The sequence below is a fragment of the Taeniopygia guttata genome, chromosome 1A, assembly GCF_048771995.1.
Source record: "Taeniopygia guttata chromosome 1A, bTaeGut7.mat, whole genome shotgun sequence".
Taxonomy (NCBI): domain Eukaryota; kingdom Metazoa; phylum Chordata; class Aves; order Passeriformes; family Estrildidae; genus Taeniopygia; species Taeniopygia guttata.
This window is the reverse complement of record NC_133025.1, coordinates 48698803-48721982: the sequence shown is the minus strand read 5'-3', so window position 1 is coordinate 48721982 and position 23180 is coordinate 48698803. Positions and strand designations below refer to the sequence as shown.

At 38.1% G+C, this 23180-nt stretch overlaps 1 protein-coding gene across 17 annotated transcripts in view; it reads left to right on the top strand.

Moving 5' to 3' along the window:
- Positions 1-23180, top strand: part of TNRC6B (trinucleotide repeat containing adaptor 6B) — a 118503-nt gene that overhangs the window by 44900 nt on the left and 50423 nt on the right. The window contains exon 1 of one of the 17 annotated variants that reach the window (XM_030262951.4): positions 4836-5112. The exons of 13 other annotated variants lie outside the window; for them this stretch is intronic. In XM_030262951.4, coding sequence (XP_030118811.4) covers positions 5108-5112 — 5 coding nt within the window. In that variant the 5' untranslated portion in view covers positions 4836-5107. Of the gene's footprint in view, positions 1-4835; positions 5120-23180 lie in introns of those variants that run through there. 3 more of the 17 variants (XM_030262958.4, XM_072923379.1, XM_072923380.1) reach the window with 3 other exon arrangements.

Genomic DNA, 23180 nt, shown 5'->3' with positions numbered 1-23180 from the left:
CATGTGTCATTCTTAAACTGAAGTTTTCAAACCTTGTATTTTTTCTTCCTGGCAAAATATGAATGAGGTCTGAGCTTAGTATGACTCCAAAGCAGTGCTGCAATATGAGTTTTGAATAATAATAATAATAATTCCTAAAATGTGTTGATAGGTGCCTTTGTGTAAGGGATGCAAAAGCTGTAATATTTTCAGGGGTGTAATATTTTCAGTGATCAAGCAAGCTTTTCCTTACTTGGATGCTTTTAGTCATGATATTCTTTTCTGAAGAAACTGTTTACATTATACTTTTGATTACTATCATTAAAACCACTACCAGCTTGGTGTTCACAATTCTGCAGTATAAAATATCTTACTATTTACTAAGTGTGGAAGGGGAGGACCCCTAAAAAACCCCTAGTTTTCCTTAGAGTGAGTTTTTTGTCCTTGAAAAATGTTTGAACACTTGAAAGTTTTGCACTCCTGTAAAAGAGGTCATCACTCTTGCACAATGGCTTAGGTGAAATTGCTGTGAAGAGTAAAAAAAATACGTTGGTGCAGCCAGAATTAGTTATCATCTTCAATTTTCGGAAGTGTTGGGCCTCAGCATCTATTTCTATTCAGAGAAAATAATTTAAAAGTGATCTGAACCATCCATTATCCAGGACTGAGACTGTTTCTATTAGAAAAAATAGTTTCCCTATAAACCATTCGGTGGTTTTAAGAGCACCCAATGAAAAATTAAGACTTTTAATTCTACTTCTTAATTTATGGGGTTCTCTGCTTGCTTTTTATTATTAGAAATTGTGAAACTATGAAACACAGTCCTTGCATACTTGTCCCAACCCTGAGTTATGTTTTTAGCCTAATCTCAAGAAAGATAGGCACTTTTCTGTTCCCTTTTAACTTGAAGAGTCATTGCTTGGTGGGATTGTAATCCCTGGCAGTTGCACTGCTGGGGACTGGTTGGGGAACTGGTGAGTAACCTGCTTCCAGTTATCTTGCATGTCTTACTGCACCACACTTCTGGGGTTGGGAGAGGGAGATCTGGGGAACTCTTAACTGATAAGCTGCAGTAGGGTAGAGGACATGTAGGCTTCAGTTCACTTTGGCAATAAAATCTGCCTTTTTTTCCTCTAATATTTCAGGAGGCAAACTTCAACAGCAGTATAAAGGACAGTTGGTGACAAGGCATTCATACTATGAGAAGCTTGTTAATATTTGAGGTTTCTGCTGATGAGCTGTGTTACTGGGAGATTGACTTTTCCACTGTCATAGTGTCAGCCATGAAGAACTTTCTGGGGGAAAAAATAAGTCTTATATTTATTGCCATGGGTGTCTACGTAGTATAGAAAGCCCAGTGGATGGGGTCCAGTGTTGGGATGATGAGGGTGCAGCCTTCAAAGTAAGATATGACATCAAACTGTAGGACTTTGAGCCCAAACAAAATGCCAACTCATGAAAGAGGGAGTTTTGCATATGGACTGGGATGAGCTCAGATCCTTTTAAATCTGAGTAAAGATCTACAGGTCAGACAGACTACATCTCCTTTTTGAGATGACAGCTGGAGGGTGTGTATACCTCAGTTCCAGTGGTCACTGGAGCATGTCTGTGTACATAATATTGAAGGCTAATTTCTTGATTCTTATTGATAGGTCCTCAAAAAGAATGAGCTCTTACTAGAACCACAATACAGCTTAATATGAATTGAAAACTCTATTCCTCTGCTGTCTCAGTTGAGATACTAGTGCGAGGAATCCACAATTGTAAGCACCTCTCTTAATGTGCATGTGTATGTCTGCTCATACTGGATACTGTCCTCATAGGAGCACTGTGAGGCTTCATTAAAGATTTTAAAGTGCTTTATGATCCTCAGATGGAAGGAGCTTAGAAATAAACTGTTTGTAATCAGATAAGTTAGTAGCACATAACAAGGCTAACATAATTCACAATTTCTAATAGCTTATTAACACTGGCTATTAACAGCCCTCTGAAAAGGAATATGCACGTTTTAGATATGCTGTGTATTTTTATGCTCTATTCCATTGTTTTCTGAACTACTGTGCTGCATAACAAACAAACAAAACTCAACAAAACTTCCAAATCAAACAAAAACCCAGAAACTTTTTGTTAGCCATCTTAATCAGTATTGACAACAAGAATAGGTAAAGAATTGATGCCTTTCAAATGGTAGTTAAGTGGAAAATTTTAAATTAAAGCTACAGTTATTTAAGAATTACCCATACTGTCCTCTCTAAATATTTTTGGTTCACAGATAATTTGTTTACTTTCTGATTAAAAAAGCTCTGTCAATAGAACACTGACAAGGTGAAATTTTATAGCAATTATTTCAACTTGGATACATAGCAACTCAAGTGAGTGCTTGCTTCTGAAAGTCATCACAGTATTATCAGCTCCTTGAAGTAAAGGTTTCCAGTACTTCAGAATGGAGAGTTGGCAAACCCTGATGAGGTTAAGAGGATTTATAGGTTTCAGTAAAACAATTTGGCTTTTGAGAGAGATTAAAATATTCTGCAGCTTAATGCATACTGTCATACTCAGTGTGAGCATGCACAGAACATATAGCTGCAGTACTTTATGTATTTTTTTCAGGAGGGGGTAGCTGTTTCATAGATAGGCATTTACATTTGCTTTTATGAAAGTGTGTGAATCGGATGCCTAGCAGTTGGTTTGGATTTTGTCATTAGGAATTCAGAGCGATTGTGGTGTTCTCATTGGGTTTTGCCACAAATAAGATGTTCCCTGGGTTTTCACCACATTTCCTAAATTGCTATGTTTGCATTAGACTAGCCACAAAACACTCCAGTCTGCTACATCCAGCAGGGCAATTCTCTGCTCTGGTTTAGGCAGAGCAACCTGAACAGTTATATCCAGCTGCTTCTATTTCATTAAGTACCCCAAAATGCAACTCACATTAGCTATTGCCAGAGTTTCTTGAGTCTGCAGAGACAGATGGTTACAGTGCAGGTTGTAGTCCTGTTGAAGAAATCCTGTCAGTGGCAGAATCCCCGTTTGAGTTTCTGTACCTTATTATGAGGATGGAAGGAAAACATGTCAGAACCAGAGCCACACTAGCCTTTTATGGCCTCCTGCAGGGGCCAGTGGCTTATGTTCTGTGATAATACATTCTAATGATTTTTAGTCTCATTCATAAGATGTGCAGCTTCTGCCCTCTTCAAATTAATTCCTTTGGAGTGCCCTCCCATGGATCTCCAAGTTGGCTTCATTCCATGGTATTGTCATGAATGAGTGATTTAGATGCTTAAAGAATTCCTGTCAAAATTATTGGCAAAAGCACCATCTCTGTGACAGAGTTCAAGATGTGTTTGGATAATGCTCTCGGGCGCATAGTGTGATTCTTAGGGTGGCTTGTGCAGGGGCAGGAGTTGGATTTTTTCCCTCCAACTCAGAATATTGCTTACTACCTGGATGAAGCAAAGCAAGGAAAATCAGATCATAATCAATTTGAAGAAATTTGTACAGGGACTGGAAACACACACACACACACAAAAAAAAAAAGTAAGCGTGCAGAGGGTAAGGGAGACCCATTAAATCATGAGGTTCAGAGTGGACTCACTTGCCAGACTTAGGCTCACACTTGATCAGTGGTTTTATGTCGAAAGGATTTAGTAGCACTTAATCTTTGGCTAATTTTACACAGAATGATTAAGTAGAAGTTAGTGTAAGCACAGCAGCAATGTAACTGTAGGTCTGAGATGTCAGTATTCACAATATACTTGCTGTAGCATATTTAAAGCAATTTGCACACAGCCAGACACGAAGTCTGTACGAAGGTGTACATGTTTAAAGTTCTCCTGGTGTTCAGGTGTGTTTTGGCTTTTTTACTTTCTTCATTGTTACACTGTATAACTGTACAGAATTAAAAACTTGTATATGTTAAGGGTTCGATCCTGAGGTGCTCCCAAGAGCTTCCCGAGTGAGCTGTGAGTTCCCTCCCCCAGGCACGGTTCCGTTACATTGTCAGCTCCAGCATTTCCTACCCCTGTTGGGTTGACTCAGGAGCAAGTCTCCTCACAGCAGGATTATACCCGTGCCATCATATCCTTTTGCTGAACTGTATTCTTTACTATTTCTGCACATTCAGAGTAACATCTGGAAAGATCCCGCTGATTTTTTTTTTAATGTTACAGGATGCTGGGGTTCTCTGTTTCAGCCGCTGTTAGAGTGGTTTTCTGTGGAAATTGTTGGGAAGAGACTGTGTAGACTGCCTAATGGCCGAGTTGCAGCCTGAGACTTAGAGCACGCAAGGCGGCCGGAGAGACCGAGTTTGCTCTGCTGTCCTGCGGGTGTTGTGTCTGGACCTTGATCTCGGGTTTATGCATGCGTGTGTGTCGTGTGGGCAGTCTGGTTGGAGCCTGGATTAACTTTGGTCTGAGCACGAACCTCTTGTCCTTGAGTCAGGAGGGCGTTGTGCTTAAAATGGGGGTTCCTCCAAGCGAGCGCTGGGGTCGGTGTTCCCGGTGCACCGGAGAACAGCGCGTGTGGCTGGAGGGTCTTAACGTTCACCATTCGCCGCTTGTCGGCTCTGCAGCCCTAATGTGGAATTAGCATAATTGGCTGCTGTCTTTTTAGCCGGTTTTAAAGGAAGAAGCTCCATCTGCACCGCCCTCCGTGCTCTCGGAGCTCCCCACTGTACCCTCCCTGTGCCTCGCCTCTGCCCGGCGGGGCGCGGGGCTCGGCGAGGGAAGCCGCCCCGCTGCGGGCAGGGCGCTGTCCCTTTAAGGCGGGGGGCGGGCCGGGCCGGGCGGTGAGTGACAGCGCGCGCGGGGTCACGTGAGCCGCCCGTATTTGAAGGTCACAAAAAAGCTGCTTCCTTTAGAGAGAGCAAGAGGGAGCGAGAGGGAGGGAGCGTGAGGAGAGAGCGAGGGAGCGCAGCCAAAATGGCCGACGGAGCGTCTGCTGGGTTCTGAACGTTTGAAATTAAAAAAAAAGAGAGAGCAAAAGAAAAAAAAAATTAACAAAAAAGGAAAAAAAAACCTAAACAAAAAAAAGCAAAAAGACAAAACCATTTTTGGATTTTTTTTCTTTTTTCATTTCCATTTCTACCTTGTATGCCTCAACTCGCTGGATTTAAGCACTGCTGCACTTTATGAGGTTAGTGGTACGTTTATGTTTTATTGTTTTTACCTATCAGTTGATTTCTTTGAGAGCCTGAGCTGACCGTTTCCATCCGTGGTTTGGCAGAGGTGTCTTTTCTAGCACAAAGACTTGCTTCAGATCTTGTCTTCTTGTACGTGTACGGCACTTTTAAGTGGATTTTTTGGGTTTTTTTAGAAGCAGCTCTCCGTACAAGTGTGGCGTGGATTTGGAAGATATTTGTAATTTAAAACACTTAGGCAAATTACAGAAGATCGTTTGTATTTTTCGAGCTGGTGAAGTACAAGACAGTGCTGAAAATCTTGTTTTATTTAAATAGAGGCTTTTAAAAGAGTAATTTCTTCCTCACAGCACTCGGAGCTCTTAAATCTGCTGCAAAAATTTGCATGTATGAAACCGGGCTCGCATTCTTTCTGCTGCGGGGTCGGAGCGGGGCCGGCCGGGGCCGTGCCTTCCCGGGAGCAGGGACGGAGCCTCCCCGCCGAGCCCCGGGGAGCGCTGCGGGGGCTCCGGCCGGGCCCGGCGCTGCCGCGGGGCTCCCGCGCGGGCTCGGCCGGGCTGGCGGCCCATCCGGCGTGCGCCAGGTATTCAGGAATGTGCGGGATGCTGGCCACTGCCGGCTTTTTGTGTTCTACGGGGAGCAGGCGTTCATCTCCACCTTAGTAAATGTAGGCAAAGGGCTGCGCTTTCTCGCCTTTTTTTTTTTTTTCTCCCCAGCCTTCTGTGTTGCTAAAAAATTAAATCCGAGTTATTTTTGCAACTCCCTCCAGAACCAAGCAGAAAATTAAAGGGAAATAGCTGGAGCTTGCTTTCTGAGAACAGGCCCCTCCTCCTGCATTGTAAGAGTGTGATGTAATGCTCCTTTCTGTGGGGTTAAATGAAAAAATTTCTCTGGTGGTATACATTTTACTTCACCCCTTCCTCACAGGCATTGCATTGTGATTTTTTTTTTTTTTTTTTTTTTTTTGTAGCTGAACATGTAAGCAGCAGATAATTCTGCCACTAATCGTGTGAATATACTCCACATTGCAGTGTAGTAGTGTAATGATTGTGGTTAGCAGATAAACTTTGTAAACCTACAAGATGGTTCATATTTTGTATTTCTTTGTGGCCTTACATGCATACGGTTAAACACAAATGGAGGAGATAGATTTCAATAAGCTTATTGAAATCTGTCTGGCTGTTGTCGTTATAGTGTTGTACATATTGGGACTTTTTTTGCTGCACTGGCTAGCAAATATTCAGAATAATTCAATGCAGTGTGTTGTTTCTCATGGAAATTAAGAGATGGTGTCTTTGGAGCTTTTTTTTTTTTTATTTTAAATTAGAGGAAACCAGTAAGAGCTCTGCTCAAATTTTGTGCAGTGTATTTTGCTGGTAATTTTGGTCATTAAACATTTAATAGTAATGGATAACCCAGTTAATACATGAAGTAATGCATGCCCTTTGCTTAGGGTCAATGAACTTAATAGATTCCACTCTCATGTTACTGGCAGGTATCTGAGGAAATGCTATAAAAACTTTCTGTGTCTTTGACATGATGTACCCTGATGGCTTTTGTTATTCAAAACCTTCTTGGGCTCAGTGGAGATGTAGTCAGAATATGCTGGATCTACTTGTTGATTGACAAACAATAGTTAGACATTAGAACTGTTTTCAAATGCAGTCTAAAGTAGTATTCTCAGATTTGGTGCTTACTGGGCAGAAACATCAGCTACTGCACTATATGTGATAATTGCTGTAGAACGGGATGGCTGAACTAAGCAAGTAAAGAAAACCCAAGCTGTGTCCTAAGCCGGCAGTATTGTAGGATGTAGTCTTCCCAGAATCTGCACTGCAGAACAGTACTTGCCCTTTCAGTGTATTTTTTTGCCTTCATGCCTTACTGCCTACGTTACACACTTGCAGCATGTACAGATGTTTGCACATGTAGTTTGATGGTTAAGGTGATGGAATACAGGGTGGTTCCCAATAACTGCTACTGCTCCTAGCTATAGAAGCTGTTGTGGGTCAGACAAAAGGCAGCTATTGAGAATAATAGAAATCATTCCAGTAAGGAGTCTATGTCAAATATTTGAGCAGCTTTGTGAGACTGTAATTGTGAATAGGAAAGACCAATTAGAGTAATTCCTCTTATAAATATGCTTTTGACCCCTCAGATCTCACTGCGGACTGTGATGAGCACTGTGCAGTTTGTGCAGCCATAGGATTTTAAGTGTGAATCTGGGCAATTCATAACGCTGTTTGTATTCAGTGCATTCCTGCAGTACAGCCGGAACAAAACACTTAAATTTGAGAGAACTGACTTGAGTTGCAATTTCTAGATCAGTTTGAAGCATGGGGGCAGGGGAAGTTTCCTTCCTTCCTTCAGTTTGCAGTGATGATGGTGAGTTCAGAAGCTTTATTAAATTTTTCTGTTTGCATTTGCATGTCAATTGTTGTTGTTATCTACAGGAATCACTCCCTTTCCAAAGCAGACTGTTTTAGAGGGTTGAAAGCTACAGTGAAGTCTGTAGTCAGCAGAACCCCTGGAGATTTTTGCACTACATCTAAGAGATTCTTGAGAAATAATTGACAAGAAAAGCCTTACTACCATTGAGCTTCAATATACAGGAGTCTGCAATTCTAATGGGAAAAAATTCAGGGAAAACAAGTGACTGAAAGATCAGTATGCTTCGTTTCAGTTGCTTTTCTTTTAGCCTCTTTCTCTCCTGCTGAGAAGGAAGAAAAAGAGACTTTGTAAGATCATGCAGTCTTTGCCAGCTGATTTCAGCTGAACTTAACCTTTCTAAGATTTTTGTTTCTTACCTAGTAATAAGTGGCTTAGTAGAGGAGAAAGTGTCAAATCTATGAGGAAAAAATCCATAGAAAGAGAGTATTTCTGGAAGAGAATTTTTATCCACAAGTTTCCTAGAAACTTGTCTTGTATCCTGAAACAAAGTTCTTTAATTCTTGTCATTATGGATCTACATTCCTTTTGGATCAGGGTGGAAGGTGATAAGTTTAATTTATAGTTTATTTTGAACAACATTTCTTGGAAGCTGCACCCTTGGTACTCTCTTCAATTGGCAGTAGTTCATAACTGAAAAGTTTCAGCGTTTTTTTGCTTTAATTGATTAGGAAACCATCTATGGCCTTCCTAAGAGCTGCTTCACCTTGTTTGGTATTGGTTTCCTGTTTAAACGACTCAAGATTTGAGGCAAGAAAATAAGATACATAGGATGTTTAGCTCCAAGGACCTGTATTTCATGTCCTGTCAAGGGAATCGGGTATATCAAGGTTCTAGTTTTGTTACCTTAGATTTCAGGTAGCTAAACTTTAAATATTGGGCTAACATTATTGCTCCAGAATTAATGGTGTAAAATTCAGGTTAGATTGATACAAAGATGTATTTCTTCTGAAATCTTTAGTTGCTAATGTAATACTAGCATTAGCAATCTTACGTGATATGATTGCATGTGCTATTTTTCAAATATTGAACAAAGAAGTTGCTTAAAGTTGGGTGTCAAGATAACAGTTTTTGGCCATTTCAGCATTAAAGGCAAATGTGGAGCTATCATGGAGGTAAATACTATATATTGGGAATATTTCTATTTTGTTGTTGTGATGGTGCCATAATTGCTCTTCAGAACACAGGAGAAATGGTGCCTTTCTGTATTTGTGGTGAATTCCAACTCTACAGCTGTACATTTAACACTTGTCACTGCTTAAGTTCTCCTTTACACATTGGCTTCCTACTAAAGAACACAGCAGGGAGTTTTGTGTTTTGTTTTTGTTTGGTTAGGGTTTTATTTTGGTGGGTTTGGGGTTTTCTTCTTGCTGAGACAGAACAAATGTTTTGGGAGCAGCATGAATATATGTAAACCCTGATAATTTTTTTGGGTTTTTTTTTTGTTAGTTTTTTGTTTTTGTTTTTTGTGCCATCAACACACTTCTGAAGGGAATTCTTAAAGTTAATGGATATTGTCATTTTGAAGGCTGTTTTCCTGTCTGTATGCAGTATGCTGGCATTATAGCTTAGGGATTAAATGCCCTGCTGTTACTACAGTTGTCTATTTTGTAATAATTTCTGAGAAGTTGTGCCTTAAGAACTGGCTGATGTGATATTTGGGTGTTATAGCATGAGTAAATTGAAAGACCTCTCATTCAAAATATTGTACTTTAAGGACTACTTTTAATTAGCCTCTTTAGTCATGTGGGAAAACATAATACAAGATACAACCCGTGGAGTTTTTCAGGTACCTCAGAGAAGATAGATTAATAAAACACGAGATGTACTTTAAAGGCAGAACAAAACAAAACAGGTTAAACACCATGAAAAAATGTGTGCTAATACAGCTACAGATAAACTAGTGAGGGCAGTTTTGTTAAAAAACACAGTTAGTAAGAATGAAAGTTGACTACTGTTCCTTACAGTGCTACCATTTGCGTCTGAACTCAATTAAATGGATGTCTGTATATGTTAGAGAAAATAATCTAAAAACACCTTGACACTGATAGGGAAAAATGCTTAAAAGTATAAAGCATGTTTATATTAATAAAAACGTGTTAAATTGAGACTTTTGAAAGTGAAATGTGACCTTGGACCTTGGAATTTACTACAACAAAACTGAAACAAGGCATCAACATACAATTGTGTTTGATTTCATGCCAGCAGGGGAGTTCTTCTCTTAGGATGGGATGTATGAGGCCACATTTTAGCAGTGGGGGAGATCAACAAATTTTGAGGTAGCTCCAATAAGAGCCGGAAGAAATAGGAGGTAGTCTAGCGGAAAAAGCACATCATTTTTTAATATTTATTTTTATAGATACATTCTCTGCAAACAAAGAAGTAGTTGCCTAATTTGTGTCAGAAGAGCATCATTTTGACATAGAACTCCATTGTAGTTGGGTGTGCTTTGGATAGCATAAGTTACTTTAGCAACTAAAAAGCAGAAAGACATGGAAGTTTTTAAAATCAAGACGACCATTCTTTTTTAGTTCCTTAAAATTACATGAAACCCAACTGTGCATGTTAAAATTATAAGGGAAGCATGCTCATCTTTCCCAGTGTGCTTAGCAGATGTAGATTTAAGGCTTCCTCAAGTACAGGTCTGAGTATAGCAGCTGAACCATTTTGAACTAAAGCAGAATATTGCCTTAATTTCTGAATCAGAGAAGAAGTATTTATTTAAAAAATAAAACAATGGGGAAAATTACTTCTGGTATTCTCAGTGGGGTTTCCCCCCCCCTTTTAAGTGCAGCATTTGCTGAATAACGTCATAAATCTGCTGTCCACGTGTAATCTCAGTGGCTGTTAGGCACAGCCTCTGTGTACATAGGAAAATGGCAAAACCTAAGCTGCAGTGAAACTGCTGGAATTGGGGTTTTTAAAATGGCTTTTGTAGATTCTGAGTTTTTTGAGCTAGTTGACCTATATGAAAATAGGAAAGGTGAAATATATAATCTGTTAATGCCACTTAACCATTAATTAGAGTTGAGCTTAATTGTCCCATTTTACATGTGCTCTGTGGCAAATATACACAAATGTGTTGTCATTCTGGTTCATTGCATCTGTGGAATAGCTGGAGCTATCCAGTTTTCCAGGATGCAGTGTCCTGTGTCACTTAAACCTTCCTTAAAATAAGTCTTCAGTATTTTCTTCCACTTTTTTCCCCTGGTTTGAATTTTAGTGTTGGTAATAGAAGACATTGCAACTTAATATTAGGGTGCTAATGTAGCAGCGTTCTCACTCTTGTTGCAGCTTCTGTATTAGTATTTATATTTTTAATTGTATATAATTTTGCTTAAGCAATCATGCCGGGTTCAGAGTCTGATTTACTGCACCTGGTTCTAATTCTGTGTTGGTACTCTAGATATACTTGACTACAAAACAGGTTTATTTAGCAAGAGGTTGGCTACTACGGAGAACTTTGTCAACTAAAGTGAAACTGAAATATTCCGATACATCGCTTTGCCTGCTAAATATACAGCATGTTTGTGCTCAGCCTTTTGCTGAGCAGTTTATAGGGAGAATGATTTGATCACAACATACAAGTGAATTTTGGTATTATAATGGTTGGAAATCCCAATCTGGTAGCTCATGCTAGATTTTTTTCAGGCTGTTCTCCTTCTTACTTGGAGAGAGTTTGAGAACAATAAAAGTGAAAATGGCTACCTTCTATATGCAGGGGAAGAGAGGACAGAAGGTACTGAAATTTAGCACATTTGTTTCCTAGCTTATTCCTGTGTAAACTGAAAACCAGTTGTTCTGTGAAGCAGAAAAGAGTAGATTGTTTCATTCCCATGTGAATTTTTAAAAATGAATTCTTCTATATCCTAGTTAAGACTATATAAATAAACCTTTCCTTTTTTGTTAGATTTTACTTGGGTACTATTAGTGTTATTACCTCACTGTTTTAGTCAAGGGGTCTTCTATGACAAATATATGAAAAATACAAAATAATGCATTTAAAACTGGTTAAAAATATGTTACATGAAAATAGAGGATGTCCTGTTGAGGTTTTATATATGTCATTTTATATCTAGCTCTGTTTTTCTTTGTGGATGTCATTACAAGTTCATGTGGAGTGGTTGGAATCTAAATGTGGGCTAGGTTCAAATTGCCTCTGAAAATGGTTGGTTAACCTGAGGTAAAACCCCAAAAGCTTTTTTCAGCCTACTATAGAAATAGGTTCCAGCTGCTACAGAAGTCAGTTGTAGCAATATTAATGGGAATTTCAAATTAAATAGTCTTGGGTTACAGAGTCAAAATTTCTGTTCCTTTGCTGGTAATGTTTACATTTATCAGCATTAGGGTTATTTTTGTTTGGTTTTGTCTTTGCCTGTGTCCTGTAATTCATAGCAGTTCTAGATCACCTGGGCAGGCACACTTGCTAACCAGTACACTGGCCTTGCTGTAGCATTCGTGACTGCTTTGTCTGATGGAAACACAGTGATGGTGGTGTGGGAAACTATAAACAAAATCTCATCTGGGTGGAGAGTAAGTCTTCGTAGTAAGTTTGATTACATGTACTTCTTCAATAAGGTGTCTGTCCTAACTTTCCTTAATTGGAAAATATGTTTTTAAAGTCTCTGAATTATAGTAGGAGGGCTTAGTAAGTGACCTGGGGTGGGAGAATGCTAAGCTTTACATGTAGATAATTTTTCAGCTGTTGGAACCAGTTTAGTCTTCTCGTGCAAAAGCTATCTGAATTTGCATTTAACCACCTCATCTTGCATGGTAGCTGTTCTGGAATGGTGACTTCTGATGAACTCCTTGAGTGACTGTTTTTATCACAAAATAACACATTATTCTACATCAAATTAACTCTGCTGTGTTATTAGTTAGGAGATAGTTTTGCTCTACATTTGCCAGTTACTATAAATAAAATATATATCCTGACACAGAAAAACTATAGGAAGTGTGCTTTTACTAGATTTTAGGTATAACAAGATGAAAAAGGCAAAAGCAGACAAAAGCTAAACTTTGAGAGTCTAGAATTTACTTTTGCAGCTTAATGTGCCCTAAAGCTTCAGTTGCAGAGTTCTTTAAGCTATCTTGCTGCAGTTGTCCTATTAAAAACCAAACAGGTTAATTTTTGGAAAGTTAGCCTGTCTTGATAAAGTTTTGGGGACAAGATTTTTTCTCAGATGTGAATTTAAAGGTGACTGTTTTAATGATGATGAGCTGTGTTTGGCTGTTTCATGCTCAGAAAAAGCTGAGGTTGGCTGTGTCAGTCTCTGTAATGTTCTGCTTCAGTCTAGGTAATGTGAAGTGAAACTCTCCTACCGTGGACTGGCCAGCTCTAGGGTCAGCTTAAATTTACATAACTTCTCTTGATCTTTTTCTTTAAAAAACTTACCTTTTAAATGATGCTTCAGTTAGTGTTAGATAATTTGTTTAAGCTTAAATGATCCTTCCTCTTTGCATTCTTAGGCCATTCTTCTGTTGTTTAGGTGATATTCTAAATATTAGTTGTTGTGATCATTTTAGCTTGAGCATTGCTTGCTGTATTTGTTTCGTGCTAAGCTGTTAAAAACAGGCTTCATCACTGGATCGGTGCATTAAAAAGAGCAAGGCTGCAGATAACTCTTCATTGTAAGTTGAATTATAGCATGTAACTCAATTTCATTTTTTCATCTTGTTTGTTAAGAAACTTTGAAATAATTGTCTGCTTTCCAGCTTACTACCTATTTTGCTATTCACATTTGTCTGATATGGGTGTGTGTATGCATATATGTAATAAGTGCGTGTTGGCAGTTACTACAGTTAAAAACCACCACATATCAACTGACAGGTAGAGACTTCTTGGCAGGGCATAGGTGTTCAATACACAATAAAAATGGCTCTCAAAGTCAGTTTGAGTTTTGTGTTTGGTAAAAGTCTGCACAAACGAAGCAAGTGTACAGACATTAGAGGAGCAGCAGCGAAATGCAGAGGCCACACAGAAAGTCAGAGGCAGAGCCAGACTTGAACTCAGAAGTTCCTGGCTTGCGTCCTAGGGCTGAAGCCAGTCATACACAGCTGTATTGAATTGTGAATAGAATGATGCTTTTTTTTTTTTTTTCTCCCCTTCATGGATTTAAGGGAACAAGGCCGATTTAACCGAAATCGTAATGTGGGTAAAGAGATGGCATTTGTAATTCACCTTTCTCAAATTTTCAAGTGCTAAAACTTGGGTGTTAAAAGTTGGTTCAGCAGTTGTGGGTTTCCACTTGCCAAGGAGCGTGATTAACATAGCTGGGTCACAAATTGTGACAAATCCTAGTGCAGTGCCTTGAGGTCAGACTAAGGGCTTTTTCTGAGTGTAGAGGAATTCAGGCTTAAAAGCTACTGCTCTGCATGCTACCTTGAGAAACAATAATGACATAAAGAAAATGCCCTGAAATTTGATTTTCTTTGATGTTTTAAAATTGAAGTGAAAACCTAGTTCAGAGACGGTCTGCCTGAAGTTGACTGTTTATTAAACTGAAATTCGCATTCTGTATTTAACACTTGTGGAGTTTTTAATGAGGCTTTAAATATTGTTATCTTTCAGTGCAGTATGAAAGAAGCAAGAGCCTGCTGTAGGTTTGCTGCCTAGTATTTTCCTCCTTCCTGAAGTAAAAGCTTGGAGTAGCTTCTATTGAATATATGGGCAGCTCTGGTTATTTCAGGAGCTCCCTTTAGGAAGAAGGCTTTGATCTAAAATATTGTTATAGAATGAACATCACCTTTATGGATTATTTTTCTTTGCTGCTAAAAGTCTTGTCAGGGTTTTTAAAGTCCATTTCACAGGAAAAGGGACTTCTTTTCCAGGTAAAAGGTCATTAATAGCAAGCTCTGGTAGCAAAGTAGAGGTGTTTTTGTTTTTTACATGGGGTGCCTTTATTAATCTGTGTGCTGTGTCTTGCTAACTGAGGCTTTATGCTTTATGCAAATTTATAGTAAGGTTATTTTCCTAAATTATGAGTGTGGAACTTAGCCAGAGAATACAAACTAAATAAAAAAAAAAACAAAACAGAACCACACAAAACAGAGGTGGCTTTTGTTTGCTTACCAGGAAGTGAGTTCTATTTTGTTTGTTGAAAGTAACAAAAACACTACATAGTTTTAAAAAAAAGTCCAAGTATCAAAAGCTTAACAATAAAATATCTCACTCCTGAGGAACTGAAGCACTGGTGTGTGCAGTGTGACTGTGCTTCATTCTTTGTAAAGAATTGACTCTGAGTGGTGTGCCCTTCAAGGATGCATCTAAAAATTTCATTGGTAGTTAATGAAAATCAGAATAATTAATTTGAGTATTACAGTGGTCTGCTTTTTTTTTTTTTTTTTTACCCTCCTTTTTTATGCACTGTCATGGTTTAAACCCAATGAGCAACCAAGTGCCTCACAACCACTCACTCCATACCAAGCCCTGTGGAAAATCCTTTGAGTTTCCCTTTCAGTTTCAGGTGTTTGAGTGTTTACAAGTCCCACTTGCCTTTGGCTGTGGCTTCAGAAGACATTTGAACTGGGTTTGTCAGGTTTGTTGCATAAGCCTGGACCACTTCAGAGGTAGATTTTGTTCTGGCAGTTCTTGGTTTAATTCATTTATTACAGTTGGTAATATACTGTAAGTAAACGGTATAGTTCTTCCCAGCAGATCTTTCAGAAATACTGTAACCATGTAGTGATGAGCTGCTGAGTTTGGGGTTGTTACCCAGTCATCACCAGTAACAGTATTATGGGCTAGCTTCTGCAGTGGTGAGTGGGAGACCCAGCTGAGCTTGTTTCATTATGAGCTGTGTTACCCCTTAATTTAAATTGGTAGCACAGCTTCAGTGGCTGTATACAGTTTACCCCGCTCTCTTGTTAAAACAATGTGTTAGTTAAGAGTAACCATATAAAGGGCTGGTTTAACTAAGAATTTTTCCAGTGAAGCCAAATGTATTTTTTTTCTCTTATATTCTTTAGAAAGACCATAAGAAAAAGTTGGGTGACTCTTACTTGGTGCACTTCCTCATTTAGGTCAGTCAAGTGTAGGTCAGATTTACTGATAACCATAAGTCCAGTTGGCACCTCCAGCTTAGCAGATAGATTTGATTAAAGCTAAAGGTCTGGTCTTTCACCTAAAATTTGGAATTTTAAATGCTTACATGTGTGACTGAATTCTGTATTGCTTCTCCTATAAGGTCATGCTAATTTTCTGCGAGGTAGCATTAACCATTTATCCAAAACAGTGGCTTCACAGAAAGACAAATGATTTGCACTGGCAAATACACATGGAAGCATCAATAAGCTGACAAATTAGATTTGAGGTGCTAGTGTTTAAAGGGCTTTTCTTTCAGCAGGAAATAGTCTCCCGCATCAGCTTATGTATTTTAATCTTCAACTTTATATAGCAGCAAAGAGTTGACCTGTCTTTATGCAGAGCTACCTTTCTCAAAGAGGATCAAGAGAAGGTTTAACTAAATTAGAAGTGCAGTGTTTTATGGAACAGTGAGTATCTTACATCTGTGTCATGATCATACACTGATTTTGTCTAGTGTCTAAAAAAAGGAAACTGCTGTGTTGCACACTTGTGACAGTTATTGCTGTTAGATAGGAAGGGGTGGTTGTTAATTAAAGAAAGGAGTCTTCAGATCTTCAGTCAGCAGAGGTCAGAATTACATTCATCACTGGAAAGATGCTGAATTTAGGTGGCTCTGTCTGCTGAATGCTCTTCTGATTTAGTTATTTCTGTTAGGAAAGTTTCTGATGCTGGAAAAGAGTGCGCACTTCTAACCACTCAGAAGTAAAGAATGTCTGTTACTCTTTGAAGATAATAGTCTTGTGAGTTTTATGCATTTATTTTTGTGTCTCATGACATCACTGAACATGAGAAAGGTGTGGTTTTGATTAAAAACGATCTTGCATAGTGCAACAAGGCATAAAGTAACCTAAAAGTATCAAACACTACATGGATGGAGAATTTGGTAAGACAAATCAGCTTAATCTTCATGCTTCAAAAATATACTAAATGCTAAAATTTCATTTATATCACTATAATTTTTACCTCACTTTTTCTCTTGTAGCTTAACATTTTTATTTTCTGTATACCATTGTGGTCATGCTCCTCTGTAATCTCTGAGGTGGCAGTCTTCGTTCTGGATTCTTTCCTAGATTACATCTTACTTTAGAATTTCCCTCTTCTGTAACAGAAAAAGAGAGTGGCCATTCCTGGACAATGGCTATCCATGTTGTATGTGGTCTGCAAGTTCCTGTCATCTTAGAATTTTTGTATGTTGCAGCAACTTTCTGACGAGAATGTCCATGTTGTGAAGGAATGTAACCTTTCTGGAATATAGATATTGTAGTGCTGGCTTGGTTTTCTGGCTTGGTTTTCTTCTTTGATAGTAATGTGTAGTTAGTTATAAAATGTTTCCATCTTTTTGAGTATGAATGGACACTGATTTTTGTAAGCAAGACATGTATTCAGTCCTCATTGATTGTTTACTATTTAAAAACATTTCTTAAGTTATCTTAAAATACTGTATTCAAAAGCAGGAGATACTTACATAGGCTTCAAGTTAGAAATCGATCTGGTGCTCTATCTGTGAATGATGTAAGCAGCAAGTAGAATTCATCACTTAAGCTGTAAATTATAATTCCTGGAAAGAGACAAGGAATGAGAACCTTCAATCAAGATTTCAGAAATCTTGTCTACTGCACTCAATGTAAATAGGAAAAACTCTCAGATGACTGACTCCTGAGATTGGGCAGGCACCAATTCCATAGGAATTGCAGCATAGTTAAAAGAAATTCTTTCCTGGTGGGAGACTACCCTTAGTTTAGATAAATGCCTGAGGATACAGTGAACACTTTTCACTTAAACTTTCTAATGTCTTTGCTTAAGAAATAAGGAAATTATTGTTTATTTAGCAGTTAGTAAGAGTTGCATGTCTACACTAGGTGGTTTAATCTATGCTTTATTTCTAGAAGGCAAGAAATAAAGTTAACTTTTTAAACAAAAAATACAGCTAGAGATTGGTGCACAGTATCAGGACTATAAAAATGGATTAATTAAAAATAGCCTATCAGATTAGTGACTGAGAGGTGGCAATCATCTCTGCTCATTAATGGTCTTTTCTAGAACTCATTTTGTTTCTGCCTCATAACTGTTGTGGCTCGTTAATTTAAAATAAACTGTTAAACAGGTATGATTATGTGGCCTGCAGAATGCTGTGTTCCTCCCTTTTACAGTCTTCTTGAAGTGAAGAAGAGACATTTCTACTGTTTTCTGAGTTACCCTGTATGGGTGTCTGGGGCCATCTGCGCAGGTGATGGGTAAGGTGGCAGTACAGTGTTGAGTACAGGCCTGTGTTTTCCCATCTAAGGCAGGTGTGCAATTTAGGGTGGCAGGACTTTATTGTAAGGCACTAGCTGCTACTTGTGATGGTTTTGTTCCATGGATTCTAGTAACTTCCTGCTTTAATTCTTTTTAAAATAACATTTGACTAAGCAGTGATATTTCTAGTGTTAAGTGTGGTGTTAGCCTGATTTATCCTTAAAGTGGTCTCTTTAAAAATGCATTTATCATCACGTAGTTGCAGTTTTCTGTGACCTTATAAAGCTCTTAAGTTAACTTGTAATATCTTTCCTGATAATGCTTTCCATGGAGTACTGATAGCTGTCTTACCTTTCCAAACACAGCTTACCAAAAACATAAGGAAAAATTACAGCTTAAAAACGATCAAAGATGGAGGCATTTCTACATTTCTGTACATTAAGTGCACATAAAGTGTGCTTGTATGCATGAGAAAAAGAGGTGGGATTTTTTTCTTTACTAAGTGAAGAAACTGATATTTATTTGCTTTCTGAATTATACTGCAAAAGTTTTCCTAGGAGGTTGCTAAAATAGAAGAAAATTTCCTTGATACATACTCAGTGATATTATGACATGTAGATGTATGATACAATATGCTTAGGAATTTAATGTTGGCATTTAGAATTATTGTTAAAGAATTTGTTCATCACAGAGAAAGAAGGGTGCATAGCCAATGTCAAATCTGGTGTTCTGCAAAAGCACTGCAGCAATTTTAAGTCTTTGAAATTTAGGGAAGTGTATAGTAATGCCACTTATGTTCACCATTATGTTTTGGTGGTCTGTTCTTTTGGTGGTCTGTGTCTTTTCCACTGTCCTGTGCAAATAACCACTAGATTACAGAGAGCTTTGATGTGATGCTGTTAACTGGGAAGAGTGATCAGCATTGCATATGAGTGATGAATTTGCAGTTGAGGATAGTAAAAAATGAAGCCATAGGTATTGAGAGTGCAAGTGGCGTTTGTAGATGCTGCATGCCTTGGTGAGGGTATTTGGTTCTTATGCTATTCTGAAATCTTAAGTAATCATCTTCTTAGAATGACAGATCAAATTACCGCTTCTGTGTCCTCAAAACTCTAGTGATTATATGAGGAGATGAGTTTGGAAAGGCTTTGATTTTTTTTTGGCTTCTTATGTAGCTTCAGAAGGAACGATTTTTAGTTTCTTGCAGTTAAAAACAAGTCACATCTTGCACTTCTGTGTTGTTTTCATTTTTCCTGTTTCCTACACACAGTTTCTTTACAATTCTCTAGTTTGCATTCTGCATGCCAATGAATACTTCCAGATTACATCTAAATAAGGCACGAGTCATGACATGGAGTATTGAGTTGTGATGTTTTGAATAATTTACTGATCTAATTTCTGAATGAAAAATGACTAATGAAGAGGATGGACCAGCTGCTTGCAATAAGAAGGGTGAGAAGCAGCCGCTGGGGATGAATGCTTCCACATCAGGCTCTGCAAAGAATCTCTGTGCTTACCATATAACCTAAGCATCAAACAGTCATTTTGCAATGCCCCTGAGGTCTTGATGCTTTAGAAGTGGATATCAAGTCTAGCGTATCTCTTTATTTTAAGCTGACTCACCAGAATAAAGTTCAGTTTTCTTCAGTGTTTGAGAGTATATCAAATCTCTTAGTAAGTGCCACCTTCCTTTTATTCACTTATGTTTTAGGAGTAAGTCTCATGCTTTGGCTTTCAGAAAGTCTGTAGCAATACAGCAAAGAGAAGACTTTAATTCCCTTGTGATTTACCTAGTTTCTTGGGCAGGGTGTGCAGTCTGTCATTGACACAGAGGATCTAATGAGATCTGATCCATGCCTGTCAGCCTTTTAAGAGCAGGTGCAAGCTCCCAAACAAGAATAGGGCATGGTGTGTTAACAGAATTACTCACTTTGGTGTTGTGTGCATCTTAAAAATATTGCTCCATCCTATGAATGGTGCAGTGCATCTGATTCTAAAAGCCATTTGAAGGACATGGTTTATGTGATTTAATTTATCAAGGTAACTTTTATCAGTGTTTAGATCTTTATACAAAAGTGGGGAAGGAGGAAGTTTATATCCGTTTTCATATTGTAAAGAAACATTGAAATGCATGCCAGAGTTGATGTATGATAGAACAGTATTTTAATTACAAACCTAGAGTGATAAATGATGTAAGCCTTTTTTTTCCCACTCTGAAACACCTGGCTTGCAATTTAACATTGTTGTTTCACCAGATTTTAGTTTTTTATCACCCGTGGTTACCTATAGATAAATACTGAATAGTAGCTTTATAAAATAGAGTGACTTATTGATACAGTAAATACTGTATCTCTTTACTACTGGCACAGGGAATCCTGACCTTATTTAGTCTGCAGTGGAATCTCTATGACCTTACTACAGCCATGGTCTGTAACAGTATAGTTGTAACTCCTTTCTTTGTATACATGCAGTCCTCCGTGACTTAGAGTGACTCATAAAAGTGTGAGAATATGCTGCAATACAATTAGACATTTTGCACGGGATGGATCAGAAGCTTTGTGAAGATAATGAAACTCCATTGAGTTCCACACATATTTGTGCTTTTCCAGATGTGGAGAACTACATGTCTAATGGCTGTGTCTGTAGTAGGTCTCTTTGTCTGGAGGGCACATGATACTATCACTGTCAGTAGAGCTTTGGTAGTTGCAGACTGAGAGGTTGTTCCCTCTTGATTTCCAGATACGTTGAGATACATCTCAGCAGTATTTGATCTTGAATTTGGTCCTACTTCTAAGTGGCAGTGAGTTGATTAGACTCTTCAAGACTTTGTTGAGGATTGGGTGATTAGTTTAACTCAGTAAAACTCAGCAACTTTGGGCTGTTGATTTTTGAAGAATTAGTGGGGGTGGGACACCATTTATTGAAGCCAAGCTGTTAAATTTCATCAGTCCTCTGATGAAGGCATAATGCTTGAATGATAACATAAACTATGTTAAGGAATTGTTGTCCCATGTAATGAGTAAGAAAAATTGCTTTATACGATGAAAGCTGTGTACCAAATATAATACTGAATTGCACTCTGGTTTTGTGCTATAGGAGAACTTGAGATCAAGTTATAAGGGTGATACACACCTTTATTGCCCAGAGACTTAAGTTTCTTCTGCCAGATTATGTCCTTTAGAAAGGGTGAAAAAATCCAAAACATGATGTCCAGTCATTCATTCAGTAGCTAAATGAAAAACATACTTTGTTATGTAAAACACAAAGCACAAACCTGTTTTCCCTTCAGCCAACTAACTCTTTTCTCTTCACTGAATCTTGTTATTTTGGTGCAAAATAAAATTGGTTGTTGAACTATTAAGAATATTAAAAAAAAAACCAAACAAAAAACCTGAAGGGCTGTTGGAATGACATCTGAATTACCCAATTTTTCATTTAACTTCTTTATTAACATTGCAACAGTCTGCTTTTCTCATACAGAGTTCACTGCAAAGTGAATCTGCAAATATTTTTAGTGCTACTTGTTTTTTCTTACATAAAAACAGTAGTCTTTTGCCAAAGCAAAACTATTTTTTGATGACATTAATGTCAGATTATCTTTTTTGAGGGGAGAAATGAGTAGTGAAAACTAAACTGAATTTAAAGTGAATTTTTAACAGGAGTTCAGACCTAGTCATCTTGGGGATCTTTTCATTGGGTTAACAACAAATTTAAGAAATAGAAAAATTAATTTCACTTCTGTCATTAAAGTCTGCAAGTGTGGCAGTACATAGAAGCAATTAACTTGAGTAGGTTTTAGTATGGTCAGCTTTCACAGTAAAACTATCAGTGTTACAGATATGTTTCTTCTGATAGCTACAGTCATTGGAAAGACAAAACAACTGCGAAGGAGTCATGTTTGTTGCAGGTCAGATGTGGACATGTTACCTCAAGCTGTAAGATCACTGAGTACTCATTGAAGTGATGACTCCATTATAGTTTGTAAAACCAGTACTTTTGGACTTGTGGTTATTTCTTTAGAGAATGGATACTGAATTCTTTAAAAAAAACATGGTATTTTGCTTCCTTAATTACTGGAGTACATGATTGAATGTTAAGAAGTAGCTTACTTGCACTTGTGAGGTCTGAATTCTTATTTGAATTGTGTCTGAGCTCGATATTACTGGGTAATTTTAATTTACCAAAGAATATCACACTCATACTTATCTTCACTAAGGAAAGTTGCCAAACAAGAAACACAGAATTTTTTAAAAAATCTCATGAGAACTGTTTGCTGAGTTTGGAGGAAGACAGAATTAATGTCTTCCTGAAATTTGGTGCGGTCTTTGCAGGCTTGCACATGACCAGGTTTTATAGTAATGTATTGGTAATCAAGGGCTCTTCACATCAGATTTGGGGCATTAATTATGTCCTTGTTCCTAATGGAGTGTTCCTTAATGGCAAGAGCTGTTTCTCTCCATACTGCTGACTTGTCCTGTGGCTTTGAACATAATTATTTATTCTTTGCTTGGGTTTACTCATGTGCAGAATTAAGTTTTACATACTTCTTAGTGTTGTTGCAATGCTTAATTAATATTTATAAAGGCCTTTGACATCCTGTGATGAAAGGAACTCTGCAAGTGTTCAGTAGTGGTATTATTTTATTAGTGAAAATGCAGGAGGAGTCAGAAGGATACCAGTTCTGAATTCAGAGTGAGCAGTGGAGTCATTCTGTAACCTTGAGCAGGTCATGCAGTCTCTTGTTTTGTAACATATCCTGGGAAAACTCTGTTTTGCACCATGTGTTGTTAAATGCTATCCTTTCCTCGCCCAAGTCCATTCAAAGGGAAAAAAGGTAAAAAGTAAACAAACACACACAACTTCACTGAGCTGCTAAACACAGTAAGTATTTCTTAAGGAAATAGATCATTAACAGGGGGCAGAGGGGTGAGAAGGGAGTGGATGTAACTTACAGTTGCATTTCAGTTACCATGAGAGCCTGAGTATGTGTTACCTAGTCACAGACCAGACTGGATTCTGCCTGTTACCGATGTCTCTGGTTTGGGTTCTGTATGCACCAAGCTTAACTGCAACTTCACTGTGAAGGGACTGCATATAATCTTTATTGCATTCTAAGAGCTCACTAATCCATAGTACTCAGCTGGTAAACAAGTTCTTTCTTCAGACTGAATATTGTCTGTATTTGAGCTTTGTGATTGTCAAGATTGATAGTCAGCTCTTATAGCTTCTTGTATTTGACTATTGCATAATAATATAAATCTCCGTCACTTGTGAGGTTTTTTCCTCAACTGTCAG